We start from the raw sequence: 22,002 nt of genomic DNA, 5'->3' as shown, positions 1-22,002 counted from the left end.
GCTAAGGAGGGGACCAGGACGGCCACAGCACTGCATACGTACCAAAGAGCCGGATGACACCATCAGCTGCCCCGGTGACCAGCAGGTTCCCATTGTGGTTGAAAGCTGTGCAGTTGATAGCAATGGGCTCTGGGTCCAGTGAGAACTGGAGCTAGGAATCCAAACAGGAGCACTGTTAGCAGACTAGTCCCACACAGAGCCCTGCTGCATGCCCCCTGCCGAGGCCTGCTTCTGGGGAAAACGGCCTGAGCCTCTGTGATGTGCTCTCTGACAGGTAATGCCTGTAGACACTCTAGAGTCCCCACTGAGGCACTAATCCAGGTCAGGGCAGTTACGAGTAACACGTATCTCAGCAGCCCATGCTTTCCTTCCTGAAGCAGACTCCAATCTAAGCCTTATTGAACACTCCTGTTGCCATCAAGAACTAACGATCCAACTGCCCTTCATTACGGGCAACCCTGAGGACAGAGGACACACACATCCCAAAGCTGCTCCAGTCCCTCACTATGAAACCCAGCATCGCCACAGGACCTAACAAAGCCACCTCAGAAAATGCAAACAATGTCTACTAATTTGATAATACGAGGAACACCATTTCCAGCGATACAGATCCCTCCTGGGACTAGAACCGCAAGACCGATGTTAGATGACATCAATCACACGCGGGTACAGCACTGAGCTATAAACAAAGGAAAGAAAAGAATCCACACTGAGATACCCAGATCAGATCTTCAAATAGCCAGACAGAGAAAGGTGAGCTGCAGTGAGAGACAACCTCTTTGTTTCAGCAGAGGCCACCAGAAGAGAAGACAGAGCCAGAGAGTTAGGGAGTGGACCCGTTTCTAACTAGAATACAGAATTCTAGAAAAATATGTACCCTGTGATTCCACACACACAAAGCTTGAAGCCTGTGAAGCAGACACTTTGATGTGAGTGTGTATGTGTGTGTGGGGGGGGATCTACCCATGTGCTAAGGTACCTGTGAGACTGCTTGGAGATAGAAACTCAAAACTCAAGACAGGCTGTGAAAGAGGAAGGCAAGAGACGGCGGAAGGGCCCACACGCGCGAGGACTGATGGGGCCAACAAGATGGCTCAGTGAGTGGGTAAAGGTACTTTCTATCCACCCTGATGACCTGGGTTCAATCCCTGGGACCCTCAAGGTGGAAGAGAACTGCCTTCCACAGGTTGTTTTTTGGTTTACACACACACACACATAGACACACATACACACACAATAAATAAATATATATATATATATATATATATATATATATATATATATATATATATATATTAGTTAAAAGAAGACCTACTTCCAAGTGAGGAGCCCATGCCACTGCTTTTCCCATTTTCTTCCATTCTTTTCTAAGTATTCAATATTTAAGGTAAAAACTGAAATCCCTAAGTAAACCTAAGGGTTACAAATCCTACTATGGAGGAGAACTTTGGGAGAGAACCTCAGAGTGCCAGTAGAGAAGATGCAGGACTAAACTGGCCCGGAGGACAGTGACGGTGTCCCCCAGAGGGGCCCTGCAGACATGTTTAGGAAATGCCCCTAGTGACATAGGACAACGGTCAGCCAGGAAGTACATTTTGATACTGACTGGGGGAAATGCCCGAGGTCTAAGTGGGGCATATTTGGCAGGGAGTGTAAGTCAAGGTGACTTAGAGGGTGGTTTCTGGGCTTGAGAGGGCTGCGAGATGTCCCCAGTGGGCACACAGTCTGTTTCTGCAAGCAGAAGCTCGAAAGTACAGCCCACACATCTAGAAATTGGTCCCTCTCAGACAGGGCCGCTAGGAACAAGGTGGGCACCGTAAGCACGCGCTACATGGAAGCAGGGGAAGTACCACCACTTCCCTCCAGGGCTATGGGAGCAACTGCCAGCACTATTATCCTGTCCCTCAGCTCCAGGTGGGCCGTGTGCTCCGTCTTCTGCCAGCTGTCATCCCTGTCCTTAGTACTTCTGGCTGCTCCCGTGATTCCCATGCAGCTTTAAGTTACTAGTGGGTGGGAAAAAGACCAGAGCCCTCTCCTAAAATGTAAGCTATCTAGCCTGTTGGTGGGTTCTGGGTAACCCAAGTCGATGGCACAACTCCATTGCTCATAACCTGCCCAGTGGGACATGGCACTTTTCAACACTTAAAACCTGGAAATGTTCTCACAAATCAAAATCCTCGGGCGAAAGCACTAAAGGGAGCATGGGCAGTGCGCCCGCTACACACGGTGCCTTCCAGGCTGCATACCCAGCCCGCAAAGACCCGCAGGCAGGTCCTGTACCTGCTGCTTCATGGCTTTCGTGTCCCACAACAGCAGCTTGCCAGGAACCTGGTTCGTGCCTTTGCTGCCAAGGTCTGGGGCCAAGGAGTCCGCCTGGGAGGTGAGGCTCGGAGCTGCAGCTGAACAGACGAAAGAGGCCCCACTGGGGCTGCAGGCAAGAGACAGGATTCTGCAACACACACAGGCCGGGGTCAGACAGTTACCAAGACAGGCCCTGAGGCGGTGACTCCTGGAGGTAGGGGTCCACAAGGCAGCAAGGGGGGGGCTTCTAGTGCGTGGGGAGGCTCCTGCTCACCTGGGCATGTCATCGCTGATGTTGATCTCACAGAGGTTCTTCTTGGATTCCGTATCATAAAGACGCACCGTCCCCACACCACTGCCCAGCAGGAGCTGGAACAAGAAGAGGCAGGAAGGTGAGGAGGACAACATAGGAGTCAGGGAGGACCATCATGGTGAGAGGCCCACTCCTGTATGGTGCAGACCTGGGCAAGCTGTACGGGCGAGGTCCTTACCCACTTATCCAGGCAGCCAGGGAAACTCTGGCTACAATGGACCTCATTTAAAATGCCACAAAGAGGGGCTGGAGAGATGACTCATTGGTTAAGAGAACTAGCTGCTCTTCCAGAGGACCAGGTTCCAGTCCCAGCACCTAGATAGCATCTCATAACCATCTAAACCAGAGGATCTGATGCCCTCTCCTGCCTCCTCAGGCACCAGGCACATATGGGGTGCATAGACATACATGCAGACAAAATAGAAAATAAAGATTTTGCTTTGTTTAGTTTTTTGAGATAGGGTTTCTCTGTGCAGCCCTGGCTGTCCTGGAACTTGTTCTGTAGACCAAGCTGGCCTTGAACTCAGAGATCTGCCTATCTCTGCCTCCTGAGTGCTGGGATTAAAGGTGTACACCACCACCACCACCCACCTGATTAAATATTTTTAAAAAATGTCATGAAGACATCAAAGCCAACCTTAAATAGATGCAAAACGCAGGTCATGTGCTTTGATTTAAATCTGGTCTGAGTGTCCTGGCAGCTTGGTCCCCAGCACTCTGGTGTGAAAGGGATAGGAACTGAAGAAGTAGGGCAAAGTAGAAGGTGGTTAGACCACCGGAGGCATCGCTCTCGGGAGAGGTTAATGATGGGTTCAGAGTGAATGTGTTCTCCCTCTTGAGAGTTGTGGAAACGCAAGCTTTGCCCCTATCTCCCTTTCTGTCTTCCTGTCTTGCCATGGGATCTTTCCCTTTGGCACGAGCTCCCATCATGATGCAGGTGCTGTGGCCAAAGGAGCCTTCACAGAAAAACACACATGCTGAAACCATGTTCTTGGACCTACAGAATTGTGGGCTAGATAAACTTCTTTCCTTCATAAACTATCCAATCTCAAGTACGCTGTTAGAGCAATAGGAAGCAGACTTCTATGGAGTCTGTGATGAGGAGATGCACCCAGAAATATTCTGGCTGGTTACCTGAGACCTTTGACCTTCCCCCTGCTTTCAGTTTTAAATCCCAGCTGTTCCAACCCTTCCTTTTGCTCCTACTTTCTCGACCCTTCCGTAGGCCTGGCCCTGGCCAGTCTTGGGACCGTGGTGACTGTTCTATTTGTCTTTGCAGGGGTAGCTCTGCCTGGTTCCATCAAGGACTCCAGAATACATAGAGTATATAAGTATATAAGGTCCCTGCCTCTGGGACCACAGGACTCATTTGGATAAAAGCGTAGAAGAGAATAACAGATTCAATGCCAGAGCAATCCAGGCCTGGGTATCCCCAGGAACATGAGCTAGGCAATGGCCTTCTGCACCCACTTGGCAAGCGAACACCAGTTCAGGGACAGCCCTGATACAAGGGCAATTCCTTCCTGTGTTTTCTAGACGTCTGGAAAAACCAGTGCCTGTCTGTCCGGCTGCAAGCAATCGATTTTAACTCCTTAACTGCAAACCCTCTCTCAGATAGGAAGTTCACTGGGAAGACACTAGGCCACTCCCAGGGCAACGGGGCCTGTGGGAACCACAAACCGGAACACTGTCCTCTGGCTAGCATAAGCTGCTGCTCTTTGAGCCAGGACAGGCAGGCCTCAGCCAGAGCAGAGGGTGTATTAATAATGTATCAGAAACACGGTGGTCAGGAGGACCCAGGGGTCTCCTGAGACAGACTTGCACACAGGATGGAGTTTTCCAGCCTCCAGGAGTAACTTCATGGCCACCTGGGCTATTCCTAGATGTACGGTCCTGGCCCCCTGGCTGGTGGCAACCGGAGAGGAGATTCAGCTTACCTCATCAGCTTGGCCTGTCAAGAGCCTGTGAGAGAGAACGTCTGAACCTGGAATACAGAGCAAGCTCTGTATGCAGCGCCTCACTTACCAGCCTGTCTCGCTTGGTGGCCCACTCCAGAGACAGCAGGGGTGACTTAGAGATGGAGGACGCTTTGGTCTGCATGATGGGGTTGAAGGACCACACTTTGATGACCCCGTCCACATCTAAGCTGGCAACTCTCCTACCGGAGCAGTCCACTCTGTGATGGGACAAAGGGAGGCGTTAGTGTCCTGGCCTCATCCTCTAGGACCAACAATTTTGCCGTCATGGTTTCCCAACTTTCCAACTGAATCAAAGCTAAAGCTCAGAAGATAAGTGTGAACAACTCTAGAAACAGACATCCACCCAGGAAATACGACAGGGCACCAGACACACGGCTCATCTTCCTGAGAAAAGCAAGTCAAGATGCTAACTGCATAAGCCTATAGACTGCCTCAGAATCCTGGAACCCACGAAGTATGGAAAAACCAATTCCCAAGAGCTGTCCTTTGACCTAAACGCATGCATACATACACACACGATGAGCACGCATATGCACAATAAGAAATACACAAATAAACACACAAATGAAATATCAGTACACACAGTGCCCGTGCAAGGCTGTGCTGGGAACACGGGAAAGGAACAGCAGCAGTCTCAGAGTGTGCCCTCAGGGCACCTGCCATCTGAGATTGGGAGCTTCCCCCATTAGCTCTAGATCAAGCCAAGGGCTGAGTACAAATCAGGACTGTCAAAACAAAGCTGCCTGCACCTTGCCACCTTGCCTGCACACTCCCTCAGGGTTGTTCTTCAAGGTCATGCTTTCCTAATGTTTAAATACACACTTGCACATAACAAAAAATTCCATACAAACACTAACATAAACCTGAGTGGTCTGATGGAAGCCACCATCTAGGCCAGCAGGACTCGAATGACCCTTCAGGGACATTTCCTGCCACCAGCATTCCCGCACACTGTTTAAAACCCCAGTTCCTCACCCCTCGGCCCACCTGCAGTGCATGATGGATGAGTGGTGCTCCCCATACTCCTCCTGGCTCAGCACTATGAAGGGCTGCTCGGGGCGTCCTCCCTCAGAGCCTGCTGTGGACACCCGGGCCAGCGGCTCCACTGTTCCCGTGTGGAGTTCCAGGCTGGGCTCAGCTTCTGGGCCGCTGCCTTCTGGCTTCTTCTCTGCACACTGTGAGCAGCAAAGCAGGGACGTGTCAGCTTAGGAAGGGTCTCCTTCACCACACACACCCCCTAGGTGACTACGGGTGGTCACTGCTCATGAGGTCAGCTGAGCCTTGAGAGCTACGCACAGCTCCCCTGGGAGAGTCAGGTGCCTGCTTTCTGGGAACTGCGATCTCCTCACAGGCCCTGGGTGGGGAAGAGGGCTGGCCTTGCCCTCTCTGATGGGGCTCAGCATGACCATGTCTCGGTGCAGGCCAGACAGAGGGTAGTGTCTCAGTCAGGGTTACTATCGCTGTGATAAAACACCATGACCAAAGCAAGTTGAGGAGCAAAGGGTTTATTTGGCTTTTGCAACTACATCACTTTTCAAAATCAATAGGAGTCAGGACAGGAACTCAAACAGGCCAGGATCCTGGAAGCAGAAGCTGATGCAGAGGCCATGGAGGGGACTGCTTACTGGCTTGCTTCCTATAGCTCGCTCAGTCTGCTTTCTTAAAGAATCCAGGACCACCAGCCCAGGGATGGCACCATCCCCCATGGGCTGGGCCCTCCCACATCAACCACTAGTTAAGAAAAATGCCCTCGAGCAGTGGTTCTCAACCTGTGGGTCTTGATCACATATCAGAAAACCTGCACATCAGATGATTACATTATGATTCGTGACAGTAACAAAATTACAGTTATGAAGTAGCAACCAAATACTTTTATGGTTGGGGGTCACCACAACATGAGGAACTGTATTAAAGGGTCGTAGCATTAGGAAGGCTGAGAACCACTGCCCTACAGGCTTGCCTACAGCCCGATATTATGGCGGTATTTTCTCAGATGACTCTAGCTTGTGTCAAGTTCACACAAAACTAACCAGCACAACTAGCTGAGCCCTTGTCAGCTTGACACACAAACACATCACTGTTAAACCACACCTCTCCTTTCTTGTTCATCCCCAAGATCATAGCAAAGACATCATAGTATAAACAGTCCACAAACATAAAAAGTCCCACAGCCTTACAAATTGAAACACTTTAGAAGTTGTCTCTTTAAAAATATCTAGTCTCTCTTAAAATCCAAAATCTCTTTTTAAAAAGCTTAAAATCTTACAGGAGCTGTGAGCTCCTATAAAACAAAACCAAATTAAATACTTTCTTACTTCAAAAGGGAAGAACCAGGGCACAATCGTAAACTGAACAAAGTAAAAACCAAACTCAAACAGTATAAATAATTCAGTGTCCAACATCTGGGATTCACTCATGATCTTCTGGGCTCCTCCAAGGGGCTTCTCTGGCTCTGCCCTCTGCAGCACACACAGCCAGTCTGGTAAGCTCTAGCAGGCACCACTCCGCCGCAGCTGTTCTTAGTGGTTGTCCCATGGTACAAGCAGCTCCAAATTGTTGGGGTCTCTGCTACAAATGGCCTCTCTTCATGGTGCCAAGCCTCAGCTTCTCTGCATGAACCCTTCAATCACAGGGCTTCAACTGCCACAGAGACTGCATCTTCACCAATGGCCTCTCACATGCCAAGCCTCAGCAGCTCTCGGCGACCCCTTCATGCCTTTAAAACCAGGACCACCTGGGTGACTCTTAACTACCGAGTTTGCTACCAGACCAAGGTAATACCTTGGCCACCTCTAGAACACAGCTTCTGGTGGTGACGCTCAGGAAACATTTACCAGAAGGTTCACGTCAGTGACATTGGTCTCTTCATAACCACAGCTAACTTTTCAGATGAGCTGACCAGCACCAACTGTCCCAGCATGGCAAAAGTGTCTGTTATGGTGCCAGTCTCTTGTAAACCACAGCCCCAGCTTGTAAATTCAGCCCCATCTGACTGGAACCACAGAATCTTAATTCAAAATAGCAAATAATCAATTTAAGTAACTGTCAAGTCTTCTTCTGAGACTTCACAGGCCAGGCCTCCATTGTCTGCATCTCTCCAAGCGCCCACAGAACAGCTCACCAAGCTTTGAACACTCGATGGACCTTCTTGCCCCGAGTACCAAAGCCCTTCCACAATCCTCCCAAAAATAATATGTCCAGGTCTGTCACAGCAATACCCCACCATCCTGGCACAAGTTTCTGTCTTAAGTTCCCTATTGCTGTGAGGAAACACCATGAGCACAGCAAGGCAGGAGGAAAGGGTTTATGTGGCTTTTGCATTTCACTGTTCATCACTGAAGGAAGTCGGGGCAGGAACTTAAGCTGGGCAGGAACCTGGAGGCAGGAACTGATGCAGAGGCCATGGAAGGGAGCTGTTTACTCATTTGCTCCCTATGGCTTGCTTGGTCTGCTTTCTTATGGAACCCAGGACCACCAGGCCAGGGATGGCCCTGCTCACAATGGGTCAAGCACTCCCATGTCAATCACTAATTTAAAGAAATGCTCTTCAGGCTTGCCTTCAGCCTGATATTATGGAGGCATTTTCTCAATCAGATTCCCTCTTCTCAGATGACCATAGCTTGTGTCAAGTTGACATAAACCCACCAGCACAGGTAGGGAGTAGAGCTTAACAAGAGTTGACTGTGGGTAAGGAAGCCTCTGTGCTGAGTGACTCATGGCTTATCCCTGACTTAATGATGATGTCACTACCCCATTTACAGCTGTGGACCCTGGACTGAGACAGAAGCGAGGCACCTTAGGCTGACAGAGGGGAGAATGTGGGTGTGAAGCCAGATCTGTTGAAGGGCCTTGGCAGTGCACCTATGCCAGCCAGCATCTCCCCCTGATAAGGAGACCAAGGAATCAGAGGAGAATGGCCAGGCAGAACTCAGAGGAAACCCAAAAGGTGCCTCAGCAGCCTGGGCACCCTATACCTGGGAGGAGGAGGTGGAAAGCAGCTCCCTCCTCTCCTTTCCATGGTCCTGCAGACGCCGTTGGCGCTGATGTGTCCAGCTGGCCTCTCCAGGCACCGGCCCACTCAGAAGGCTCTTCCCATCCTTGGCCCCGGGCACTGGGTCCTTTCCCTTGGTAGCCTAGAGGATGAGAAGCAGGCTGTAAAAAGTCTCTTCCAGGCTGTCCAGGCAGTGACTCTGGACCACTGCAAAGGATGCAAATAAGGATGCAAAGGCCAGCGAGCAGTTTCTCTTCCCCCCAGCTCTTGGGAAAGACCATCCCAAGCTGGCCTGGGCAGGAGGTTCAAACCAGCCAAGCAAGCCTCCAGACTAAGTTCCTCCTTGCCAGGTCACCTGCTGGCCTCAGCCTGCACTCTCACCTGGACAGAAGAAGAGAGAATCCTTCTGATTCAACAGGAATTATCAACTTTTGTTACAGTGAAGGAGTTCAGTACTTACTAGCAGGCCAGGTCCCACACTGGGTAATACCAGTAGTCATATGTAACATCATTCAGACAATATTAAGTACACACACACACCAGCCAACCTCTTCTAGAGTGAAAGAGACAAACAATAGAGTCTGTCATTTGGGGCCACCTACAGGACTAAGCTCACTACTGTGAACAAGCAATAAAACGGGGTGGGGTGGGCTCAGTGGCAGAGCGCTTGCCTAGCAGGCAAACAGCCTTGGGTTCAGTATCAAAAACAGCAGAATAAAACAAACAAGAAGGCCAGACCACTAAATCATTTGGTTTTAACTACCAGACATTTTTAACAGAACTTATCTAGAAACTCAAGGATCTCTGTGTAAGATAAATTAGAATGGAAAGGCAATGACATTTTTCTGGCTTTTTTTTTCATACCAAGAGTGATAAGGTCTAAGCCCATAGCAATGAATGAATTACTAGATGAATCTAGTCATCCCCACCCACCCCAAGACATCGCTGCCCTTTGCATAGCTGCAGGAGGTGAAGATAATGGTTAGCTGGGAGTGCTGGGGAGGCATGGTACCCTGGAGCACCAACCTCATGACACATACCCACCATTCTCCTGTTTACTGACCCAGGGGGCAAAGAGCAACTCCCAAAAGTTGTCCCCTGACCTCCACACCTGTGCTGCAGTACATGTATGCACATGTCTGTCTGTCTGTCTGTCTGTCTGTCTCTCTCTCTCTCTCTCTCTCTCTCTCTTTCTCTCTCTCACACACACATACATTTTTAAATTTTTTTTTAATCTGCACTGAGATTCCACTTTAGACATACCATGCTGGCAACAGCTCCAGGGTTAGGGAGCAGATGCTGCTGGGGAGGCTATGGAGAGCCTGATGGAAATACAAAATGAGAAAACCCAAACGGAGACAGAAGGGAAGAAAGAGGTCTTTATTTTATCCTTCAGCTGCCCAGTGAGGTAGGAAGGGTGTGGGGATAAAAAGCTAAAACACAGGTAAAAGTGAACCCACAGTACAATGAACGCAAATACCTTCAGACATTCCTAAAGTGCCAACTGAGATACAGTAAATACCTTCAGACATTCCTAAAGTGCCAACTGAGATTCTCCAGGTGGGCAGGACACTAGAGTGACAGGAGGTCCTGGAAGAACTGCACTCACTAGGTGATGCTCCTGCCCACCGGGAGATTCAGCCCCTAGAGAGTTTCTTGAATTCCACCATGAAGCCTCCTTCATACTGTAACCCTCACATTATGGCAGCCGGCAGTCTGCTGAGGCCCTGGCTACTGACAACGGACAAATGGGTGTCTGGCTGGAGGCTAGATGAGGCTGTGTCTGCCAAGGACAGTTCTGAAATCAGCCACTCATCCTATGACAGGGTGGGTCTTCCTAACCCTAACCGGGTTCTGGGTTTCATTTTCTCAGGCTTTAGAATATTTGCATACGTGTTATGAAATATCTTGGATGTGACCCACATCTAAACATAAAATGCATTTAGGCTTATATACGTTTTATGCACACGGCAAAAAGATAATTTTATGTAATGGTTTTAAATGTCTGGGGATTTAGTGGTAGAATGCTTGCCATCATGCACACAGCCCTGGATTTGGCCCCTGGTGCTGGAAAACAAATAAAACCAAACAAACAAAAACCCCACCCTGGATAGTCTGTATTCCACATTCTAGACTACAGCTAAATGACCTACATAAGCAGAACTTCTGTCTGAGGCACTACTGTTGACAATCTCACTTAACAGAAAGTAAAGGAAGTGGGGAAAGACCCATCACACTGGGCTCGTCGTGGACTTAGAAGCTGGCTGGCTATGCTCACGTGACAGAAAGTCTTAGGGAGAAGTGCCTCTGCTAGGATGTGTGAAGAAAAAGAGACCGTAGCACAGTGAGACACGGGCTTTGGCTTTGGGAACGCATCTCAGAATACCCAGAAGGGGAGAGTGCCCCTGTGTGGCAGATCTGAGGCAAGAAAGGCTGGCCACTGGCTGTCCAAGAAGAAAGCAAACAGTTCCACCAGGAATGAGGGGTGCATTCAAGCCATAAAGGGTAATGTAAACCCACAGCACGTGTGAGAACAAGGGCTGCAAGAGATGGCTGCAAGAGATGGCTCAGCCACACAGGCATTTTAAAAATAAAATACAAAAGCCTGGCGTGGAAGTGTGTGCTTATAATCCCAGTGCTGGGGCAGCAGGGACAGAAGATCCCTAGGGCCCGCTGGCCAGCCACTATCCTATTTAGTGAGTTCCAAGCCAGGTGAGAGACCCTGTCTCCAAGAAAGGTGGATGGCACCTGAGGAACGACACCCACAGTTGTCCTCTGACCTCTATGGGTGCACAGGTACACCTGCACACACAGGCACCTGTGCACACGAAACACAGAAAGTACTAGGTAAGCTAAATCTCAGGCTGTGCAGAATCCCTGACAACCATAAGCTAAAGACGCGGCTAGGGACTTGGTGTGGAGCAGAAGAGCAAAGGAAGGAAGGGTCTATTAGGGTTAAGATTGCATAGTCGACGGGTAACAGATAAGGCAGAAGCACTTCTCTTTCGTGGTTTTCCCCCTCCTGTCTTTGTACATGGAGAATCTACTGACTGCACTCATGACAAAAAGACACATGCTGGTCTGCTATTAACCCTAGGGAGCAAGAATGGCAGCTATACGGCTCAGGCATGGCCCATGTTGATTCTGAGGGCTAGAAATGTGCCAGTAGCTGTGGACAGGTCCTGGGAAGATACATGCCCGTGAGAGAGAGTGTCTGTTCCTAAGACGGGCTTGGGAGAGAGAATGTGAGGAAGGGGTCTGCTCAAGTGGAGGGGTACAGTTGAGGACAAGGTCTGCTGTGGTCACGTGCGTCTTCAGATACTGATCTGAAACCACAGGAGCAGTTACCAAAAGGGCTACACCAAGCGCCACATCAATCTCTACATGGCTGCCTGTCACAGTAGCCATGGACCACAGGGGATCCCGCCTCTGGACAAGAAGCGGGCAGTGCTTCAGAGGGAGCCAGCACTGAACTCTCCTCTCTGCTCATGTCCCCCGTACCCGGGAAGCAGTGTCCTGTCCTCTTTCAATGCGTGGTGTTGAAGGTGCTCCGTTCAGATGGCCGCTTACAGAGGCTGCTAAGTCTCTGGCGGAGTCAGAAGCCCCCTCCAAAACCTCCCCAGTCAACTCAGAGCACCCAGCAGGAAGACCCCGAGAGATGGTGGCTTGAGGGTAAAAACACTTGTCACGTAAGCCCAATGACTGAGTTAAATCACCAGAACCCATGGTGGAAGGACACCACTGAAGACTGACCTCTGACCTCCGCACAGGTGCCATGGTGTGTGTCCCTGTGCACAGGTGCACAATACAACAATAACAACAATAATAATTTTATCTTGAAAAAGAAAAGAAAACCCAGCAAGAAATAAAAGGTGATCCTCCCTCACAAGTCAGGAAGGCAGGGGGGTTCATCTAATGCATTATCACACAGGGGCCCCGAAACTTCTATTTCCCAAAAGGGTATTAACAACGGGCATACGGTAATATAAGAAGAGAGGCCTTTCAACAAAAGAGTCATTGATACCAAGAGAACACAGGCCTACGTGTTCTCAGCCACTTCTGTGGTGGGAACGAGGCACCAATACAGCAGGTGTCTGTGGGAGGCAGCTGCCCAGGAAGCACTTTAGTGAGCAGGTAAATGAGTGTCTAGCTATAACAGTGTGCAACCTTAAAAAATGCTTTCTGTGACATAACTAGTCACTGGACGTTTTAAGGACAAACCTAAGTAGTGGATGGGGCTGGCGAGATGCTCAGTGGTTAAGAGTACCTGCTGCTCTTGCAGAAAACCCCGGTTCAGTTCCTAGCACCCAAAAAGGGCCTCCCAACCATTTACAATTCCAGTCCCAGGGTATCCAACACTGTCTTCTGGCCTCTGCAGGCACCAGGTATGCATGCATGCATGCGTTGCGCATACATACTTGTAGGCAAACACACATAAAATAGAAATTGATCTTAAAAAACCAAGTGGATTCCTATAACACTCAAATGTTCTAAATTCTATCCAGTCATCATCTCCCTGGCTCCCAACAGGTCAGGAGAGGCGTCTGTCGCCTGCCTTTCGTGATTTGCTCCTTCTGCTCCTTCTGGAGACAGGTACTCCACGTCTGGTCAGTGCCTCAGTAGATACAGAAGGATTCCAAAATCAGACAGTTCTTCCTAGAGAGCTGGCCAGCCTTTGTGTAAACAGGTCTGACCTGAAGGCTAAGTCATCCAGAAGACAGGTATCCTTTCCCTTCCTGCCCAGCGCCATGGACACAGGCCCAGGCCAGCATCCTTACCACTGGTGTCCAGCAGGCAAGAGGGTTTTGAAGAGGTTGTAGGTGTTTGTTTCAGGAGAGCTAAATAAGGGCTATCTCCATAACAGGTAATTCCTACCAGTGCCTGTGGCTCACTAAGTGGGTGGGAAAGGCCCAGATTTATTGCTCAAGGGAAGCATAGGCAGAGGAGAAGCAAAGCAGAAGACCTTCTGCCAGCAACTGTTGACAATTGTTTGTTGACTCCTGCAGTTACAGAGCCCAGAAGACTTGGGGAACTGTGTTTTATAGCTACCCCCCACCACACACACACTCCCAATTTTGCCTCCAGATTTCTGCTGAAAGCCTGGAGAGTGTGTTCACAATGGTACAAAGGCAGAAGCAATGGCTCTCAGAAGGCAGATCACAGCACTTAGAAGGCTGAGGCAGGAGGATTGCCGAGTTTGGGGCCAGACTGAGCTACAGTGTGGGACTCCATCTCACTAATAATTCTATGACCATTTCAGTAACAGCGACCATAATTTCAATGACCTATCATGAGCAGGCAAAATGCAGTGAATAAAATTTACAATACTATATGTGAATAATATTTAAACTAGGAAAGTCTAATAATTTCATATGTTGCTCATTTAACAATAAAATACCATTTATGTTTTCTGTGTGTTTGTCCTTGAACAGCAAAGGAGAAAAAAGAATTCTGAAATGGCCATGGTGATAAAAGACTAAGCCTAACATGCACTGGCCAAGCAAGTGTGGAGTCCCATGTCAGGTTCTACGGAGTCCACAGGAACATACTGTCACGCCAAAGGAGTGATCCTACCACCTATTGCATTTGACAGCGATGAGAGAGACATCTACAACACTATCTGAACATCAGTTATGACAAAAGGACAAACATACTAGAAAGTCACCCCCTCCCCGTGAGGGAGGAACCCCATATGTAAGGGATGTCAAGTCATGGCAACCGGAGTAAACAGAGTGTGGGTGGACAGAGAAGCTCGCTCAGAAAGAGACGGGCTGCTCTACACAAGAAGCCCCAATCTATGTAGCCTGGGAAACAAGCTAAGGTCATCGGAGGTGAGTTAAAGAGCTTGTACTAAGAGTTACTGGCAAGAGAATGTCCAGCTTAGACGGCAGTGAGAACCACTGCACAGGAAACTCCATTCTGATACCCAGTAGGACAGGGAGAGGAAGAAATCTACCCCAGCTCTAGAATCACGTCGTTAACTTGAACCTCAAATCTACTAGCTATTTTTAGAATTGAAACGAATGCTGAGCCTAAATAACCTACCTGCTGTCAACTGAAAGCAAGCAAGGAGGACACTGGGGAGATGGCTCAAAGGGTAAAGTGCCTGCCTTTCGAGCATGAGGACCTGAGGTCGGCTCCCTAACAGCCCCGGTGAACTCCAGGCTCAGTAAGAGACACTGCTCAAAAAATAAGAGCAAGAGAGAATAGACACTTGATGCCAATCTCTGTCCTCAACACACACACACACACACACACACACACATTTACTCACATACACATGTACTGCAAAGAGACATATACATACAAAAAATTAAAAATAATAATAATAAAAAGAAAATGACTTGGTTAAATTTTTTTTCAGTGTGTAGACAGCCACAGTCTCTCTCCATTTGAGGATCTGGAAAATGCACTGTGAATATACAACATAGTGATCAAACTTTGGTTCAGTTGTACTTTAGAGGCAAGCTAACAGATGCTTACATTGTACATTTTCACCCTCACCTTTGTCTGTAATCTGCACGAAAGAAAATACACCATTGATGTGGGATTCCCCTCTGTATGATGTGAATACCACTAGTTAATAAAGAATTGGCTTTGGGCCTATTGCAGTGCAGAATAGGGCAAGGTGGGAATTCCAAGCAGAGAGAGGAAGAAAGAAGGTGGAGTCAAAGAGAAGGCACATAGCCACTGCAGGAGACAGATGCTGGACACCAGACGAAACCTTACTGATAGACCACAACCACATGGCAATACACATATTAATAGAAACGGGTTAATTTAAGATATAAGAGCTAGCCAATAAGAATCATGAGCTAACAAGCCAAGCAGTGTTGCAATAATACAGTTTCTGTGTGATTACTTAGGGTCTGGGCGGTCAAGAAACAAACAAGCAGTCTCCATCTATAGATTGGCATGCCAACATGGGGCTGACTACATCCATATGAAACTTGAAAAAGCCTGGAAAGGAATTCTAGACATAAAAAAACAGAGTTAAGCACAACTTCTTGGTAGCCAGCATTTTTCCCCTGAATGGACCCTGTTGGCTGGCAGGAAGCAGGAGCACCGCAGCTCCTTTAAGAGAGGTCTTTCTGATTCAGTATTAGCAGAAAAAAAAAATTGTGCTGCTTCTTTAAGAAATGGCGGCTTCCTGGTTAATGCTAGTTGCATGTACAGCTCTGGCTCCTTCAGGAGGCCAAGCACTTAAATGGGGTCTGTGAGCAGCATGTTACAAATTGCTTAATGCTGACATAGACCCGTTGCAACCCTGGAGCTGGGGCAATGTGCATGGCTCTCAGAAACAGCAAACACACTTCCGCCATGTTGGACTGGGAAGAGCAAGCAGTCAGAACTGCAGAGTTGGTCCTAGCCATGCCTGCTTAGCATTTAAAAAGAAAGAAAGAAAGAAAGAAAGAAAGAAAGAAAGAAAGAAAGAAAGAAAGAAAGAAAGAAAGAAAGAAAGAGCTCCTGGTCAGAAAATAATTACAGATGTGCAATAAAGACAGATTCAGACAGAAATCAACCTCTAAATGGGTCACAGTATTGGATAAATGTATGTAGGCCTGGGAGAGACAAATAGTTATAAAAAGAAGTAAATGGTTTTTCTTTTTTTAAAAAAAAGGTAAAGTTTTTAAAGAGAGTGCAGACAGTCATAGATTAAAAGAGTAAAGAAAAATAAGCCACGTAAACATGGAATATACACAAAGAGTCTATTATGTTTTCTTTGAATTTTTTGACAACAGAGAGATATTTGATTCTGGGGACTTCTAAGCTAAACCAACATATATACTTTAAAGGTATCTTGACTTCAAAATTTGGGTCTAAGAATATGTTGCTTTGGAAAGAGGTTCTACTTTTGTTTCCACAGAGGATAAGAACCTGTGGATTCCTTCCAGACTAATGTGGTTTGATGGAACAAGACACCCTGAAAGGTCTCTGCAAACCCCAAAATTATTTCACCCAACAAAAAGCAGGAAGCAATTTAGAGAGAACTACACCCAAATTCCCAAATATCGTTTATAGATGTTTGTTTACATATAAAGGGTGATATGCTATAGAGATGAATACTTTGCATTGGTATGGATCTTGGTTTATTGAAACAAATTTAAGGTCAATATATATTTCTGCTCTTGATTAAGGTATTGTGTTTGTGCAGCTCATTTAAAAATGTAATGTATAATTGAGAAATACAGGTTAATAGATAGCCATGTATGACAGTCAAACTTGTAGTTATGTTAGTTAGGTTTTCTAGATGTACAAAGATCTATTTCAGATGGATAGTTATTCTTCAAACCTTTCAAAGATTAACAGAATATGGCATTTAAAATGTTTAAGAACTTAGACTTTTCATGACAATGAGATTCATCTGTTCCTGGCAGCACCAATCTACTTCAAGAGGATGATGGGTATCAAAGAGTTTGCTATAAAGTTTGCTAGTCATTTGGGCAAGAAACTGTTCTTGCCTGGACTGCTTGATGTTATGCTGTATGAATTGGACATGCAGGACCCACAGAAAAATGACTGCTGAACTTGCCTAAAGGTGATACAGTCTTTGGGGTTCCTGCTTCATGAAAGAACTGTCAGACGTTTTGCAGAACACAGAAGACAGCAATTTGATGGAGGAAGGTCATTGGTTAAAAATAATAAAGAAACTGCCTAGGCCCATTTGATAGGCCAACCCTTAGGTGAGTGGAGCAAACAGAACAGGATGTTGGGAATATTAAAAATGGGTTAGATCAATATGTAAGAGGTAGCCAATAAGAGGCTAAAACGAATGGGCCAGGCAGTGTTCAAAAGAATACAGTTTCTGTGTAATTATTTCGGGGCATAAGCTAGCCATGTGGGCGGCCAGGTGCCAGGAACGCAGCCCCGCCACTCTTATTACTACAGCAACTGATGAACTTTGCCAATACAAGGCATAAGAGATCTTCAAATTTCCTGCTTCATAGAAAAGTCTGCCAGATACTATGGGCCTGTAGGCTGAAGATGGGTACCCCAACGTTACAGAAGAACTTTGGGTGACTGTCCAGGCAGTGAGATAGTCTCTGTCAATTCTAGAGTTTTGGAAGTTGCACTTCCTGTTTACTTAGGTAATATAATATCTTTCTGGAGTCTTTGATGGAGTTGAAGAATAGTTATAGTTTTCCTTAGTTATAATAAAAAGATAAAATAGATAAAATATTATAACTATAACTATAATTATTGCTTGGTAACTGTTTTGTTATGTGTAATCTTGCTATGTTAGAGTTAAAACCTTCCTTTTCATTTAAACAGAAAAGGGAGGTGATGTGGGATTTCCCTCTGTATGCTATAAATACCATTGGTTAATAATGAATCTGCTTGGCCAGGCGGTGGTGGCGCACGCCTTTAATCCCAGCACTCGCGAGGCAGAGACAGGCGGATCTCTGTGAATTCGAGGCCAGGAACCAAAAGCTACGGAGAAACCCTGTCTCGAAAAATCCAAAAAAAAAAAAAAAAATGAATCTGCTTTGGTGCTTTGGGTCTATTGCAGTGCAGAATAGGGCAAGGTGGGAATTCCAAACAGATAGAGCAGGAAAGATGGAGAGTCAAAGAGAGAAGCCATGTAGCTGCTGCAAGAGACTGATGCTGGAACCTTAACAGTAGGCCACAACCACATGACAATACACAGATAATAGAAATGGGTTAATTTAAGATATAAGAGCTAACTAATTAGAAGTGTGAGCTAATAGGCCAAGCAGCATGGTAATAATACAGTTTCTGTGTGATTATTTCAGGTCTGGGCAGCCAGGAAACAAATGAGCAGTCTCCGCCTACACATCATGCCATTCAAACTTACTACATGACCCATAATTCCTGAGCTTATCAAAACCATGGCCACAGGCTTATCCAAAGCAGTCTTTGTGCTTGCTTTCAATCCGAGTGAAGCTGGATTTCAAGAGACTCAACGCTCCACCCACCATCTATCAGGCTTCTAAAATACTGCTTGCTGGGAGAGACCCAGAAAGCAAACAGTAGAGCTTGTGTAACTGCATTCTGAAAGAACAGAAGCTCTACTTGTAATATTTGAACTTTCAGAAAAGCAATGGCAGAGGTAGTCCTGATTGATTTATGACCATCTCCAAACCTCAGGGATGCTGAGGTGACTGCCACACAGCACTGACAGTCCTTGAGATCTCAAAGATGATTCCTAGGACCTTCAAGAGTCCAGCTCCTTCCAAAATTTACTGGTTAGCCTCTGCTGGGTACTACTGAGACCAAGGGCCCTTCTGACGGCTCTGTTCCTCCACGAAAGAGTCAACACTACTAACTATCCCAAGCAAACTGGGGAGAGTTTAGATTATCTGAGTAGGAAACAATGAGCCAGAAGTAAAAAGAAAGTTGCCTGAGTCCAGGATTCAAGCTGTGTCCCCCAGGGTCCTGTTCAGTGCCTCCAGATCAACAATATTAACCCATACACAGTCCCCGTGGCCATCTAGTGCAGGATCCCAGCATGCTGGACACAGGCAGACTCCTAACCTGCTCCACCACTTGCAATCCAAGCCAAGGAGGTGGAGGAAGAAGGTGCAGACTGGGACAATCTGCCTTCTCAGTAACTAGTAAAAACACTCAACAAGAAAAACCAAGGTCTAAAATAACCCTGCACACTTCTCCCAAGTACGCTACATGGGCGCTCTACTGAGCCACACTGCCACCGGGTATTCCCAAAGGCAGTGAACTATGAACTCTGTCTGAGAGACTCCACCAGGAAACCCCTCAGTGGGACTCTTGGCTGCTCTGGACATAAGCAGGCATCAAAGGCCTCTTTCCATATAGCAGTAAAGTGAAGGATGGTAGAAGTCCTTTACAGAATCAGCAAATGCCAGCGTTTAAGTGAAAGACACAAACTTAAAATTTATTGTTTGGCCAGACACTTATTTATATCACTCAAAATTCAAAATTTCTAACTGTTGCATTTCACACTTGAGCTTCCTAAACACTTAAAATCCCTTATGAGTTCATGGGAAATCTGATCAAAGGGAAGGGACCCTTCCAAACCTACTCTCTGCTACCATCTGTCACTTCACTCATGGAGAATGGCACACTGAGTGTTGTCACAGAGGTGCAGGGGAACTGGAGGGCACAGCTACTTGGGGCTGGGAAGCCGAGACTGGGAGCCTGAGACTCACCAAGCTCCACCGTCAGCAGAATGTCTGCGCACACTCTGCCTTCCCTCCTCCATCTCAACATCATGCCCTGTACTGCCAGCCGGGGGAGATGGGAAAGGGGCTTCATTAGGATTTTCTATTTTTTCCCCTTAGTTCCTCCTCTATGGTTTTATCTCTGTTCTCATCCTGCAAATAGATCGCTGGTCTAAAATGATGGGCAGAAGAGGATACAGGGAAGGAAGAAGAAAGAAAAGGAGAAATAAATTTGGGATCCCATAGTACATCTGAAAATTTGGCCCTGAAGAAAAGGACCCACGCATCCACCTGTGACGAGGAGTCCTGCATGAAGGCCTGGGAATGAGACAGCAGAAGTACCCTGACAAACACTACAAAGGCAAGGCCCACACTTACCTGACTGCTGAGGGAGTCTTTCTTGGCTGAACTCTGAGCCTGAGGGGGGCCTTGGGCAGGTGACAACCTTGAAGGGCTCTTCTTACTCTGGGGCAGCAATGAGGACAGGAAGCCCACTCGAGGCGACTGGGAGAGGGAGGCAGTCCTCTGGCTGCACACCATGGCTCTGGCCAAGGAAACACACCACAGTGTTAGGAGCTGGAGAGGAACAAGGAAGATCCAGGAACACACAACTCCTGGCTGAGGTTAGTGACTGAGATCTTAGCTAAGGTCTGAGGTCTGGGCTTAAAGGTGGCACGATCTTTGCTCCCGTTTCCTGAACAAAGAACCAGAAGTCATCTGGCCCGAAAGGGAAGTCTATGGCCCCTAGGGAGACCCAGGAAAGCTCAGAATGCCTTGTCTGAGGACTGCTGGCCACACACGTACTGAGCACCTGACCATGTTCATCCAAACGGGGATGAGCTGGGGCAAGACACAATGGGATGGGATACAACGACTTAGCATGAAAAAGTGCATTTAAGATGCACTGGCATAGTTTGAGAATATGAGGCTACATAAAATATACCACTAAAACCAACTCTGGATGTCTCCTTTTACTTCTTCCATGCATCTAACAAAAACCTTCTCAGTCCATTTCTGATTGGCACTTGCCTTCCAGCTACAGAGCCTACTATGTCTCTCCTATCATCTCAGACTTCTGTTTTAACTGGCTGTCCCATACTGCCTACCTCTTTACACCCTCAGCAGCTTCTCCTGAGGAACATCCCCACCTCTGGTGACCAGCCCTTCCATCCTATGGAGCAGTTTTGCTGGACTCCGCCATCATGGACCCTGACACAGCTGTGCAGTTCTCCATGCCAGGAGAGCCTTAGAGAGTAGGGTCCTTACATACACAACTCAGAACCAGGTGTGCCACAGACCTCTCTGGCAACTCTCCCTCAGCAGACACAGGGGGCCACCAGGGAGGAAGTCAGTGTGAAGCTGAGACCACAGAAAGAGCAGAGACGGAAGGGCAGAGACAGCAGCCTCCCCCACCGACACTACACCCTCGAGCACACTCACAGCTCTGAGTCCCCTAGGCGGTCCATACTGGAGACGTAAGGGGGCAGCTTGTGCTGAACCAAGGCCTCTTCCTCCTCCTGCTGTTGCTCTTCCTTCTTCAACCGATGGATTTCAGCTTGCAGTGCAAAAAGCTATGGAGGGGTGAAGCGCAGTTAGCCAGTGACCTCATGTGACCTTCCCTAGACAGGCCAGGCCACATCCAACCCCAGCTATAAGGAGCACTCCTGTTCACCAAACAACAGTGGGAAAATGAGAGAGTCACGGCTGATAATGGACTTCTGAGGGTTGAGAAAGTCAGTCATCCTTAGACATCCAAAACCACTGGGTTTTTTTTTTCTTTTTATCATTTGATTTACTTCCTCTTTATTGCTTAACTTGTTTCTTCCTGAATTCCCTGGGGGAGGGGGTGGGGAGTGGGGGGGTTGGGGGGTGTCCTGCTTTGATGTTTGGAATCTACAAAATGGGCCTCTGAAACTTGCAGAGAAAAACATTTTTAATGTATTATGTTATTAGAGCATCTTTAGCCCTTGCCTGGGGATAACGATCCACTAATCTCAAACCCCCAAATAGCTTATAAGTTTCCTTTTTCCAGAAATATCACTGACACAGATTTTCATTTCAAGAAGGAGAGACTCCTCAGGCAAAATGTAAAGGCAAACACAGGCGTCTTGGAGCTAGTATTTTGTCAAGTATGTAGCTGAATCAGAACAATTCTATCAGGGTTATAAACAGTATATGTATGGCTACATAAGGGAAAAGACTGGGAAGATAACTGGGAGACGGGGGCTGGAGAGAAGGCTCAGCAGTTAAGAGTGAGTG

General features: G+C 47.5%; 1 protein-coding gene across 2 annotated transcripts in view; it reads right to left on the bottom strand.

The window, feature by feature from the left end:
• The window catches only part of Wdr91 (WD repeat domain 91), a 36,263-nt gene that overhangs the window by 9,505 nt on the left and 4,756 nt on the right, over positions 1-22,002 (bottom strand). For both annotated transcript variants that reach the window (XM_057777023.1, XM_057777032.1), the window contains exons 5-12: positions 21,184-21,314; positions 20,122-20,287; positions 8,568-8,726; positions 5,581-5,768; positions 4,640-4,790; positions 2,576-2,670; positions 2,281-2,449; positions 43-151 (exon numbers count right to left, since the gene is read on the bottom strand). In XM_057777023.1, coding sequence (XP_057633006.1) covers positions 43-151; positions 2,281-2,449; positions 2,576-2,670; positions 4,640-4,790; positions 5,581-5,768; positions 8,568-8,726; positions 20,122-20,287; positions 21,184-21,314 — 1,168 coding nt within the window. The remainder of the gene's footprint in view (positions 1-42; positions 152-2,280; positions 2,450-2,575; positions 2,671-4,639; positions 4,791-5,580; positions 5,769-8,567; positions 8,727-20,121; positions 20,288-21,183; positions 21,315-22,002) is intronic.

The sequence above is a fragment of the Chionomys nivalis genome, chromosome 1, assembly GCF_950005125.1.
Source record: "Chionomys nivalis chromosome 1, mChiNiv1.1, whole genome shotgun sequence".
In the NCBI taxonomy this organism is placed as follows: domain Eukaryota; kingdom Metazoa; phylum Chordata; class Mammalia; order Rodentia; family Cricetidae; genus Chionomys; species Chionomys nivalis.
The sequence above is the reverse complement of the archived record's forward strand: the minus strand, read 5'-3'. Positions and strand labels throughout refer to the sequence as shown.